Source organism: Liolophura sinensis, chromosome 13 (genome assembly GCF_032854445.1).
Source record: "Liolophura sinensis isolate JHLJ2023 chromosome 13, CUHK_Ljap_v2, whole genome shotgun sequence".
Lineage (NCBI taxonomy): Eukaryota > Metazoa > Mollusca > Polyplacophora > Chitonida > Chitonidae > Liolophura > Liolophura sinensis.
The window spans coordinates 29074661-29088033 of NC_088307.1; the positions used below are offsets into that span (position 1 = coordinate 29074661).

The following is a 13373-nucleotide window of genomic DNA, read 5'->3' on the forward strand; positions in this document are numbered from 1 at the left end:
GGAACGCTGATTCGGAAAGAGATCGTGTGACTATTGACACATCATGTCCATTATTGTTGATCACTGTGAGTTCAAGTCCAGCTCATGCTGGCTTCCTCTCCGGCCGTACGTGGGAAGGTCTGGCACCAACCTGCGGATGATGGTGGGTTTCCCCAGTGGTCTGCCCGGTTTTCACCCACTATAATGCTGGCTGCTGTCGTATAAGTCAAATATTCTTGAGTACGGCGCAAAACACCAATCAAATAAATAAAAAAATAAATCCATTACTGTTGATGACTGGTGTACGAATATATGTTGCGCCGCATAGATTCGAAATGTATGGTTTACTATGGGCGTCCCTCACCTAAGGTTACTGTCAGTATAGTACAGGTACTGTCTGTCCAATGCCAGGCCCAGATAGGAGGCTGTCCTGCTCTCGGTTAGCAATATATGACGGTTCCTGCCATCAAAATCCGCGGACTCTATACGCCTCATTCCAGCATCGCACCAGTAGATCTTGCGTTCTAAAATACAAGACGTAAATCGTACAAAACAAACACAACGACATTAGGTACAATCATTTGCGCCCCAGTCGGTTTGCAATTATTGCGTGACTGGCAAATAGCTTAAACCGAGTCGGGCGGTCTAACCACTCAGCCGTAGTGGTGCTGTCATATTCAAACGGACGGAATGCAAAATTTACAAATCTGATTTAAACTATTACCGTTGTGTCCAAGTTTACAGACCTGTATACGGCAAATTTCACTTTCTTCACTAAAAATACCTAATTTGCACTGCTGGGTAAATAAAACAAACTGACCTTGGTAGCCAATGGTAATATCATTTGGCCATCTCAGACTAGACGACACAATGGACAGGCGATCTGTTCCGTCCATGTTACTTGTCTCAATTTTGGGATGGTAACCCCAGTCTGTCCAAAACATAATTCTGCACAACATGTGAGAAAACATATTGTACTATCACAAATGGCTGTAATGACAAGAAAAACTTTATGCTATCAAGACCTGCTCTTCTAACAAAATTGTTTGCTAACAAAGAAAATCTGTGGACAAAAAAACTTTTGGTTACTAGGAAAAACATTAAAAAGGGTATTCCCCGACTTGTTGGGTCCTGATTTCCGTAAAAGATGATAGGCGAAGTACTAGTCATGCCGGTGTTAAGGTGTCAGAATGTCAGTGGTTGGGGGAGGGGGATAGGAATCGCTCTGCTAATACCTTTTCTCACATGAAAGGTTATATTGACAGGAATGTTTTGCTACGAAGAGACGTTCTTGTATCACAATACACCCCGAAATTAAACACGAAGGTTTACTAACAACCTCTCTACACCCTTTAAATTTCAAACTTCCTACCCATAATTGTTCTAAAATTTGAGACCGATATTAGTAGTGTTGAAAGTAAAATACTACTTTACCAGTGTTTTGCAAAAGTAAAGGTATAAGTATGTTGTTCATTAAATGGTCTAGCCAAGTGAGAAAAACGAAACTCAATATTTCTACTAGAATTACATATATATTACCTAAAATGAGCAGACCAGGTGTCCCAAATAAGAGAAGAAATACGGTAAGTGAAAGAACCTCTTGACATAACCACATACAGTAAACTTTGTCAGGATTATTGCGATTGATATTAATTTTACGCTGCAGAAAATTTGGTTTATTTGAAAAGCATCACAAACCCACAGTTAACCAGCGCAAATTGGCCAATTATCTGACAGTTTCCCTGACGTCACGGCACAGTCTGAACACCGGAAACAGGACTTGAACAGGTCAGTTACATTGGTCACTGCCTCAGCTTGGAGTTATGAACAAGAGAGTTGTATAGAAAGTCTCTCTGAGAAACTGGTCTACCAGCAATCTGTAGATGGTCGTGAATTTCCCCAGGGTTCTGTCCGGTTTTCTCTCATGATAATGCTGGCCATCATGAAATATTCTTCAACATTTCGTAAGCACCAGTTCAATGAATCAATGAGAAACTGACGAGAAAAGAATCAATGAGAAAAGCCTGCGTGGAATGTTATCATGACATGACGACAGTGCTTTATATTACAAGTATTCTGTACGCACTAATTGTGGATACCCTACACAGCTGTTACCCTTGTTGAGGGTGGACGGCAATCCCCCGTGGGTCCCGAAGCCCGCTAGTTATCAGAGATTTGTGAACTTGACCATCGAGTGTCATTAACCCAATCAGATTACGGCTTCTGTCCGTGTAGTACAGAGTCCGAGAAAATGAGTCCACGGCTATCCCTTCCGGTTGAGCACCTAAGGAAGAGAAAACAAGGAAAATGAATCCGTGGTTCATTGATTAGTCCACGCCTATCCCTTCCGGACGAAGACATGAGTGACGAGAAACCAAACCGTCAAGCCAAATGAATCAGTGGTTTATTGGTGAGTCGACCGCTGTTCCTTTCGGTTGAAAACCTGGGTGATGAAAAGACCGACAAGCGAAGTGAATCAGTGGTTTACTGATGAGAACACGGCTATCCGTTCTGGTTTTGAACATAGACGAAACACTATGGTTCATTGACGAGACTGTTCGTTCTGGATGCGAGAAAGACATGGGAAATGCTGAATTAAGAGTGCATCTTTGTGGTTGTGAACCTTGGGAAGACAATCAGGCAGAAGGATTCAGCGGTTTACCACTGAATTAAGAGTGCTTTATTGTGTTTGTGAACCTTTGGAAGACAATCAGCTAGACAGAATCAGCGGTTTACCACTGAATTAAGAGTGCTTTATTGTGCCTGTGAACCTTTGGAAGACAATCAGGCAGAAAGAATCAGCGGTTTACCACTGAATTAAGAGTGCTTTATTGTGCCTGTGAACCTTTGGAAGACAATCAAGCAGAAAGAATCAGCGGTTTACCACTGAATTAAGAGTGCTTCTTTTGTGGTTGTGAACCTTTGGAAGACAATCAGGCAGAAAGAATCAGCAGTTTACCACTGAATTAAGAGTGCTTCTTTTGTGGTTGTGAACCTTTGGAAGACAATCAGGCAGAAAGAATCGGCGGTTTACCACTGAATTAAGAGTGCTTCTTTTGTGTTTGTGAACCTTTGGAAGACAAGCAGCTAGAAAGAATCAGCGGTTTACCACTGAATTAAGAGTGCTTTATTGTGCCTGTGAACCGTTGGAAGACAATCAGGCAGAAGCAGTCAGTGTGATCGAGTCATCGGCTTTTTCAATTGTTAAAAAGTTTAGAAAGAAAGCGACAGAAAAGATGTGGCTGTGATGTAAACCGATGGTACCATTACAGACTTGTCTACGTCCTATTCTCGTAGATCGTTTAAAAAGATTTATTAGCGTTCACTGGTCAGGAGCACATGGCAGTTAGATATATGCATCTTTCACAGAGACATGATTTTGTTAAGCTCTTTTCATTGTTTCATAGAAGGACTTTATTTATTGGATCAGGATTCACGTTGTACTCAAGAATATCTCACTTACATAACAGCGATCAGTGTCTGTTGTGCAGGGACCTGGGGTGACCATGGCAAGAAGCCAGTCTTGGAGGGACCTGGAGTGACCTTAGCAAGAAACCAGCCATGGAGGGACCTGGAGTCACCATAGTCAGAAAACAGCCATGGAGGGACCCGGAGTGATCATAGTAAGAAACCAGTCATTGACATCTAACCTACGAAGTGTTTAACACGGCGTTCACAGTGTACAAAAATGTCATATTAATGAATGGCACTAACAGGCCATCTTATCCAGGAACTTGACTGCTTACGTTGTCATAGATAGTGGAGCTAAGGATCTCTAAAATGCTCTGCCCTACCGTCCAGAAGGCAAAGAGTCTTCTGGAGGCACCCCGCCGTGTCACTATTGGACCTATAGCTGTAGCTGTACCAGCCTTAGCTCCATCCCCAAACACCTGGGTAAGGCCTGACTATACCTGTGCCCAGCTGTGTAACCGTCTTCTTCTCTGTCCCGTCCAGGTTCGAGCTCCTGATCTGGCGTACGCCGACGTCCGTCCAGAACACCCGCGCCTCAATTGGGTCGTAGGCGATGCCGAACGGGTTGCTATGGGCGTCATGTGGGATGGTCACGTAGCTGTACGTTGTTAGATCCATGCGGATGATTGACGGATTGGTACGTGTAATCACCACGATAAAGTTGTCTGGACGTACATCTGCCAGCATGACGAAAAGAAGTGAAGCTGTTAAGTTGATCTGGGTCAATAAAATTGTTTAGGTACACGAATATTTAAGATTTCTGTTTGTGGGTTAAATAAGTTAAGTATTTTTTCGACTTGAAATGTATTCGGTGCACCGAGTGGCATCTTTGATCCGTCTGTACGAGATGGTATTAACTCCAACAGTACATTAGAAACAGTAGGTTGGTTTGAAATTTATTTCGAGAACATCACTCAGTAAAATTATTTTGCGAGAAGAGAGTTCACACAAAAATTATGCATGTACAAAAGTTTAAACGCAAATATCGCAAACAGACTCTCTTCCTTCAAATTTGCGAGGATAAACTGTTCCACCTTTTGACCTTTATTGGCATAAATCATTAGCAGCAGTGATCTCCTCTGACGAAAGCCACTCTATCTTACCAGAGGTGCATTTGACTCCAGCGTCGTTTTGATGACCACAGTTGTGAACATGCCAGCCAGTAGAGCGACACCGTGCCACATGATTCTCGTTACCGTTACACTGGACGTTGTCCAGCCATATGCGACCGGTCCCCTGACCGTACCCCGCACCAGTGATGGCCACGGCGCTCGTCCTGCAATGACCAAAAACACAACGTCGATACAGTAAAGTCGAGCAGTCTAAAGTCTCGATGTTCGAAAATTTCAATTTTTGCAGTACTTTTGCAGTTTTGCAGTTTTTATTCAGTACCGCTGCGAGGAAAGCCTGTGGAAAAGCCGCTTAAATCAGAGTTGGGGGCCTCCGTGGTCAAGGGATTTATAACACGCCAGAGCGGCGCAAGGACCCAGGACCATCTCACCAATGCGGTCGCAGTGAGTTCAAGCTCACCTCTTGCTGGCTTCCTCTCCAGTCGTACATGAGGAGGCCTGCAAGCAAACCTGCGGACGGTTGTGGGTTTCTCCCGGGCTCCGTGCGGTTTCCTCTTACCGTCATTGTGCCTTCATGCTGGCCGCCGTCGTATAAGTGAAATATTCTTTTCGGCGTAAAACACCAATAAAGTAAATAAAAAAATAAATCAAAGTAGTGACGGCAATGTGATAATCGATACCTGGCCACACATCATCCACGAGATATGGCTACTTAAGAAAAAAAAATGTTTAATTATTATTGCGCAGAACGGACGTGTTCACTTTTCGAGGACCGCAGGTCTGTTTATTTATCTGATACGTGTTCAGCTAATATACTGAACTTTTTGATGTTATTGTTTCCATTTTTGCCCTCATTTCATGATATCTGAAGAAGATTTTCTTATTTGTTCAAGTGTCGCAGGGAAAACTCTTTTATCTGTATTGTAACGTTTACAAGTCCATGTCAAACATACATCAGCATGTTTCATACACTGGAATTCGTCAGCTCCTTATGGCATTATGTGAGAAAGGCTAGAAAGCTGATCAGTGATGATCTTGTGATCGCTAAATCGGTTGACTTTACCACATACTCACCGGTCGTATCCCAGCATCCCACAGACGACGTTGGCATCACCAGTGCTCCAGGAGTGGTCACAGATTGTACCGAACACGCCTCCGTAGTACACCTCGACACGTCCCTCATAGGCCGTGGGCCCGCCTGTTAGACGCACAAAGACGCGGGTAGGGTCTGGGGTAGGGATGGCCGTGGTAAAGGTGCGACGTGTGGGTTCCAGGGTGGTGACTCCGTCTGTGGAGATAACGCAGGTCGGTCATGAAAGTGTGACGTCGTGGCAGGCAGGGTCAGTGCAATCATGCTGATGAGACATGTTTCACTTCAGTGAAACGCAACTGACATACAAACGCCCATAATTGTTGATGGCTGGTATACGAATGTCTGTTTCGACGCATAATTTCAAAAACAAAGGAGAGGACACAATGCCGCACCTGTTAACGAGCGCCGTTAACAGTTTAAACAATGAGAGCGGGGACTTTCACAAACTCCATGTCTCAGGTTGGGTGTGATTCCACACCTCGTGTATTCTAGCATGTGTGTAAGGAAAATGATTTGATATGATTTATTGATTTGATTGGTGTTTTACGCCGTATTCAAGAATATTTCACTTATACGACGGCGGCCAGCATTATTGTGGGAGGAAACAGGGTAGAGCCAGGTGGAAAGCCACCATCATCCGCAGGTTGCTGCCAGACCTTCCCACGTACGACTGGAGAGGAAGCCAGCATGACTAGGACTTGAACTCACAGCGACCGCATTGGTGAGAGGCTACTGGTTTGTGGCTAGCGCGCTAACCAAATGAGCCACGTAGGCCCCTAAAGGAAATGAAACATGGCACCGCACTTAAATGCAGTTAGGCCTACAGTATATGGAAACCCATCCAAACTGGACAGACTCTGTAACGTTAATGTGACAGGCAAAGAAGAGGTAACAATGTTTCAAAGCTTTTGCGGTTTGAACCCATGCAGGACTGAGCTCATGTCATACTGATATCATTAAAAAGCATATTTTCTAAACTGGTGTCACCGGTCGTTGGTTAAAATCATGGTTTAAAACCCTGCGGGAAGAACTCACTGTCTGTGCACAAGACCCCTACGTCCTCGGTGTGATGACAGTTGTGGTGCCCAAGTCCTCGACTGCCACAATCCAATAGAGTTGTCTCCCTCCCTACACACCTCAGGTCATCCAACCAGATCGGCCCAGTTCCCATTCCGTAACGAGCCTTCCCGAAAAACCTCGCTCCAAGACTTTGGGTAGAAAGGGGAGGGGAGAGAGAGAGAACAAACGCTTACAACGTTTTGTGTCTTTGTTTCTCTAGTGGTCTTTTATCACAGCTTTAAAACCTTATTTGCAATGTTCTTCAATGCGGCGTAAAACACCAGTCCAATAATAAATCAACCTTATGCAACCAGTTCCAATGCCGAAATATTTGTGTAGAATACCGTTTTAAACGAACGGCTGATTCGTAATGGTCTAACCATTCACAGTATTTGTACTGATACCGAACTGGGCTTCCCTTCCAATCGTACGTAGGATGGTCCTTCCAGTAACCTGCGGCTGGTTGTAAGTTTTGTCCCACATCACTGTGGGTCTTAACTCTCCACACTGGTAGGCTTACGCAAACGCTCACAAATGATCACACCAGTTTGACCTCGTTGGGTGGGCAAAGCAATAAGGAGGTACGTCAGTTCAAGTGAACATTTGACAGAGATTTGATAACAATAATGCTCACTACGGGACGCCCATCCATCTACAGACCACATGAGCACTCAGTACAAAGGGAGACCCATCATTCTACAGAGCACCTAAGCACCCAATACTCACCAAGGTCGGCCCATCATTCTACAGGCCACCTGGGCGCCCAATACTCACAAAGGGAAACCCAGCATTCTACATGCAACTTGGGCGCCTAATACTCACCTAGGGAGGCCCATCATTCTACACGCCACATAAGCCGCCAGTACTCACTATGGGAGGTCCATCACTCTACAGGCCACAATGAACTGGCAGTACTCATTATGGGAGGTCCATCACTCTACAGGCCACAATGAACTGCCAGTGCTCATTATGGGAGGTCCATCACTCTACAGGCCACAATGAACTGCCAGTACTCATTATGGGAGGTCCATCACTCTACAGGCCACAATGAACTGCTAGTGCTCATTATGGGAGGTCCATCACTCTACAGGCCACAATGAACTGCCAGTACTCACTATGGGAGGTCCATCACTCTACAGGCCACAATGAACTGCTAATGCTCAATATGGGAGGTCCATCACTCTACAGGCCACAATGAACTGCTAGTGCTCATTATGGGAGGTCCATCACTCTACAGGCCACAATGAACTGCCAGTACTCACTATGGGAGGTCCATCACTCTACAGGCCACAATGAACTGCCAGTACTCATTATGGGAGGTCCATCACTCTACAGGCCACAATGAACTGCTAGTGCTCATTATGGGAGGTCCATCACTCTACAGGCCACAATGAACTGCCAGTACTCACTATGGGAGGTCCATCACTCTACAGGCCACAATGAACTGCTAATGCTCAATATGGGAGGTCCATCATTCTACAGGCAACCTGAGCCGCCAATATTCATTAATACCCAATACTCACTAAGGGAGGCTCATCATTCTACAGGCCACTTGAGCACCCAATACTCACTAGGGAAAACCCATCATTCTACAGGCCACCTGGGCGTCCGTTGTACCGAAGCTGTCATCACAGATCGTCCCCCACGTGCCGTTCACTTGCAGTTCTAACCGCCCTTCATTCTGATTGGGTCCACCAGCGAGTCGTAGACTAACGCCACCTAGTGGAAAAGCGCAAAATGAGTCTATCGCGGATTTGTTCTGCGGAAGCAGAGAAGCTTGTACTTCTGCAAGTACCGCAGAGATTTTCCTGTCTTTAGGTTTCAGACCTTATCCTTTGTTGAATTTAAATTTGTTCCATAAAGCACTGAATGCCATAAGCGAGATTTATGACAATTCACGTTACTGGGCCATAGAAAACCAAATAAAAACGCTGTTGTATTATGATCTACTACATGTGCGCCACATCAAAAACGAATAATGCTTTCCACACAGAACACACAATCAACTATATTTTTGTACTTGATGTGTTTTCTCCATTTCCTCACTGCAACGCCATACTCACCTGACACACAGACGACGCCAACATCTTCGCCATGATCACAGTTGGACTGCCCTAGGGGTTTGAATTGACACTCGAATATGCTACTCTCCCGTCCGGTACAGCTTGTGTCGTCTATCCAGATGGGACCCGACCCTCTACCGAACGGACGGGCTACAGGTTTGGCCACCGCTCCATCTCTAATAAATAAATGAGACGACATAACACGACAAATATTTCCAAACAACTACACTGCTGAACAGTTTTCAGTGAGTCATTTCCATCGAAATATGGCTAAATCCAGTTAATACTTTTCTGCTCAATGCAAAAAGGCAAAATATGTGATAAAAGGCGTAGTGGATCACAAGATGTAATTGTTACATTAGTTATAGCTACGCACGCCAGCACGGCGCCATGACCCAAGAATCACGCACAAACGCGGTCGCTGTGGTTCAAGTCCAGCTCAGGTTGGCTGCCTCTTCGGCCGTACGTGGGAAGATCTTGCCTGCGAATGGTCGTGGGTTTTCCTCAGGCTCTTCCGGACTTTCCCCATCATAATGCTGGCACCGCCGTGTAAGTGAAATATTCTTGAGTACGGCGTAAATCACAAAGCCGTAAATAAATAAATGTTAGGGCTACATTGTGTAATGCTGGAATCAGGTCATACCAAAGGTTTCAGCAAAACCCAGCAGCCAGTGCAGATGTCCAGATTACATGTAGTACAACAGCAGATCTAGTTAACATATTGGTATAGAATTCTTTTTGAACTCAGTAGGAGATCAAATCAATGCATCGAAACAGACATTCCGATATAGTAGCCGTCAAGCAATAAGGACGTTCCGAGTCAATAATCACAAATTCGCAGAACGACGTTTAACACAACCACCAAAAAAAAAAGAAGCAAAAAAAAAAAAGCAACCCCCCCCCCTCCCACTCAAAATACAAAATTAGAACGGAATCATGCAAAGAGAAGCGGTCAACAGTTTTCAATGATGTTGGAGAGACGGAAGGTATGTTCTAGGAGAAAGAATGAAACCAGTGTGCAACTCGTATACGATGTTACAATATAGGTTTCAATAACAAAATATGTATCTCAGCTGAGGTTTGACTGCAACTGTCCATAGATCCAACAAGGCTTTGTAATTCAACGCAATAAATGTATGATTCCTAGTCCTGGACTGAACGGAATTTGACACAATTGTGAACCAGTGTAGGAGATTCTGTCCATATTTACTTACATCAGAATTATGATCATTGTAAAACTTTAAAAAAGACTTAGAGTGAAGGCATTTCATAGAATAACTTTGAAACACGAGTTTTTGCAGTAAAAACTAGTGACGTTGATTAAAATCGTCACACAAAACCCGCATGATCTAACAAATACTAGTGGGCGAGATATGTACACGTCATATGCAGGACCCTTACGTACGTTGCTGTCCAGGTACAATTTAAAATGTCAAAACTGAAAATATCCATCATAATTCTCATTGTCATAAAGCCTGTGAGAGAAGAGACCGGTTTGGTCTGTGCGGAAATACAGGCCCAGGTAAGATGTGCCATCTGTGCGTAGTTTCCTTTAAACCCATCAAAGATGGACATAGACATGTATAACATTTAGAGCCTTTGCCAAGTATAGGTACGGCGTTAAAAAAAACCTGGTCAGACAAATCTGATACATATGGATTGTTTAATGTTAGCAGATCAGCAATATACCGTTTAGTGATAGAGAAAGATCGGACCTGGTGAGGGTTACCCTTTACTCCATTTCTGGGTATAGTCGTATTCATACGAGAAAAACTATAGGCCAGCTAAAATGGTGGGCACAATTCGTACCCAGTATAATAACTGTACACTGTTGACATATGACTTTCCCAAATGTCACATACGCGTTATAATTTAGAACTTCAAGCAACATCCTATTAATGGTAACACTTGAATGTAGTGGAAGTGAAGAGAACTTTGTTGCCTATGGTGGAAATGTAGCTGTGACCAGCTTTTTTAAACAGCCAAACAATTCGTGATGACATTCTATGAATTAAAGACGCGTGTTAACCATTCTTAAAAAGGCAGACGATGAGCTACTAACGTAGCTCTAAAGGAAACAGTATATATGTGCATTCAAGAGAGCTAGTTGAACAGCATGGTTGTATTGAGCCTTCAGATGGCCAAGATGATATCTTTGGGCGGAAATTACTATTTCAGATTTGTCTGTAACATGCATTGCTTGGGATAACATCGTCCAATTAGAAAAACTTAGAGCGTTATCTTACCTCTGGAAACCCAACATGACGCATACAACGCCCGCGTCCACGGAGGTGAAAAGGTCATCGCAGACGGTGCCCCACCTCCCACTGACCTTGACTTCCACACGACCTTGATTCGGGGTGGGACCATTTACAAGTCTCACAAGTGTCTCGTTAGAACTGGTTGTGTTTGAGGCACCTGATGTTAAATATGAAAGAAAAAGCAACATCTGTAAGCGTTTCTATATATACATATTTTTGACAACTGACAACTAATAGCAGTGAAAACATCATTCCAACCTCCAACCTTTCGTTAAGCAGTCGTATAAAACAACCAAATTCAGAGTTAAACTTTTCTTGTAAAGTCCATTGATATATCAGATTGATCGACACAATAAAACCCACGCCAACCAGAGGTGGTCCCAGTTAAACTTGTTTGATTGACGTTTTAACTGAACTGATGGCTTCAACGAATAGCAAAGATTCTCATTGGTCGACTTAGTATTTCGACAGGCAGTTCCATGCTTTTTTGCCGTTTTACTCGCGCCAACACGCTTACTCGCCTACACACGGCGGTGAAAACCTTGTTTAAACAACATGGGAGTTAACATAAAACTCTGCTTCACGGCCTCAAAAGTCCAAGTCCAGGTTATGTTGATGTTCACAATTTATATATGCTGTGCACATTGTTCCGTTGAAGAATTGCTGATTATTATCAGCCCCATTCCTGAAAACATCGTCCAATTATTTCCCCATGCCTTCCCATGTTATCTTTCATCTCGTCGTCTGCTTGTCACTGCCTTTTACAAATAAAGTGCCCGAATATCCGCTGTGACGTGTAGCTGATACTTACCCGCTGGGCAAACCACGCCCACGTCCTCGTTATGGTTACAGTTGTTAGTGCCGAAATGGCTGTGGCGACAAAGCTCAATGTGCGTCTCCGTGCCACGACATACCACGTCATCGAGAAGGATAGTGCCAGAGCCAGCGCCGTAATAGGCCTTGGGTCGAGCGTAGGCTCCCGACCTGTTCAGCAATCAGACAGATTCATAATCACACATCTACTTGTTGTCAAACCATTCTGATCCCCATTTACATTGTAATACTGCCTTCATTTACTTTACTTTGGTGTTGTGCAAGTTTTTTTGTTGTTAACTTTAACTGTTGTGACAGTGACATCTACCTATTGCCAAAGGGTTTATATACGCTTCTATATACGCTGCCATATATTTAGGCAGATCAGTTTGTATAACTCTATAGAAAATTCGTTGATTCCAGAACGTTCGCCGTCTTTCAAAGATTTCAGGCTATTACGTATCTCTTTAACAAAATGTTATTAGTCCCTCGAAATATCTGGCTTGACATTCTGTGGGTGTACTCATCTTTTTACGTAATGTAGTTCTAGAAACAACACAAAATTTGCGTCTAATTTTTTGTCAGACTTTTTGCAACTAATATTTGCGATGATTTTAAGATTTCATATCTGTTGGCCGTTCTACAAAGCTGTCGCCACGCTGCCTCCAGCACAGTTACTATGGCAACATATGTCATCATTACATCATTGAGATAAAATGAATGTTGTGGTAGAAGTTACGCCGTGCGCAGTTTGCGACTACTTTACAGAACGTGCCTCTGGTATCAAGTATTAGTCTTGAAATAACATTGTTTGTGTCTTTTTCTTCTGTGCTTTTCTGACTCTTCAAATGATTTGCCAGCACATGTAGGAAGCTAACAAGGAGTTTACTGTAATCACTTGTGTTTTGTTTGTTAGATGTCCAATACTACGGTATTCAACATTTTTAACTTTTTTTTATTTTCTGCACTCATTCTTTTACAAACAAACGGTTCACGCCCAAATAATGTTTCATGAAAACAATGCGCATTTAAAAGCCTTTGTGTTCTTTTTTTTTTTCATCGTTGTTCTCTTCACTAACCGGTATTTCATATGCTTAAAACATGCTTAAACATTAAATAAGATAAATATAAGAAAACAACCACGGCAAAGATACTACGTTAGAACACCGAGCCTTACACGGCGTATCCCAGAGATCGACAAACGACGGCAGCCTCTTCTGTGCCGAAACTGTCATCACATACCGTCCCCCATCTGTTCTGGTAGAAAATCTCCAATCGACCTTCCCACGGTGTTCTGCCAACCAGTCTCACTGTTTGTGAGGCCACTGCACCTGCAACCACAACAACATCAACATGTTCACGTTTAAATTTTGACCCAAGTAACGGTGGAATCATTTTACTAACTGTGTCATTCACATGCGGTGGGTGGCGGTGTGGGGGGTGGTGGGGGGAACAGTCGTCAGTTTGTTCGTTTAACTCACAAAAAAAATTAAAAGTCCTCAAGGTGTAAGCAAAAACTCTGCCCTGAAAAATATTCCACCGAAGAAGAAATTGCAAAAGTTGC

At 43.5% G+C, this 13373-nt stretch overlaps 1 protein-coding gene across 1 annotated transcript in view; it reads right to left on the reverse strand.

Annotated features, from left to right (window-relative positions):
- Window positions 1–13373, reverse strand: part of LOC135481048 (deleted in malignant brain tumors 1 protein-like) — a 60362-nt gene that overhangs the window by 13223 nt on the left and 33766 nt on the right. Inside the window, exons 28-39 of the mRNA XM_064760978.1 lie at window positions 12987–13140; window positions 11808–11980; window positions 10982–11153; window positions 8736–8911; window positions 8244–8391; window positions 6649–6821; window positions 5595–5808; window positions 4554–4726; window positions 3891–4127; window positions 2095–2263; window positions 800–927; window positions 344–503 (exon numbers count right to left, since the gene is read on the reverse strand). Coding sequence (XP_064617048.1) covers window positions 344–503; window positions 800–927; window positions 2095–2263; window positions 3891–4127; window positions 4554–4726; window positions 5595–5808; window positions 6649–6821; window positions 8244–8391; window positions 8736–8911; window positions 10982–11153; window positions 11808–11980; window positions 12987–13140 — 2077 coding nt within the window. The remainder of the gene's footprint in view (window positions 1–343; window positions 504–799; window positions 928–2094; window positions 2264–3890; window positions 4128–4553; window positions 4727–5594; window positions 5809–6648; window positions 6822–8243; window positions 8392–8735; window positions 8912–10981; window positions 11154–11807; window positions 11981–12986; window positions 13141–13373) is intronic.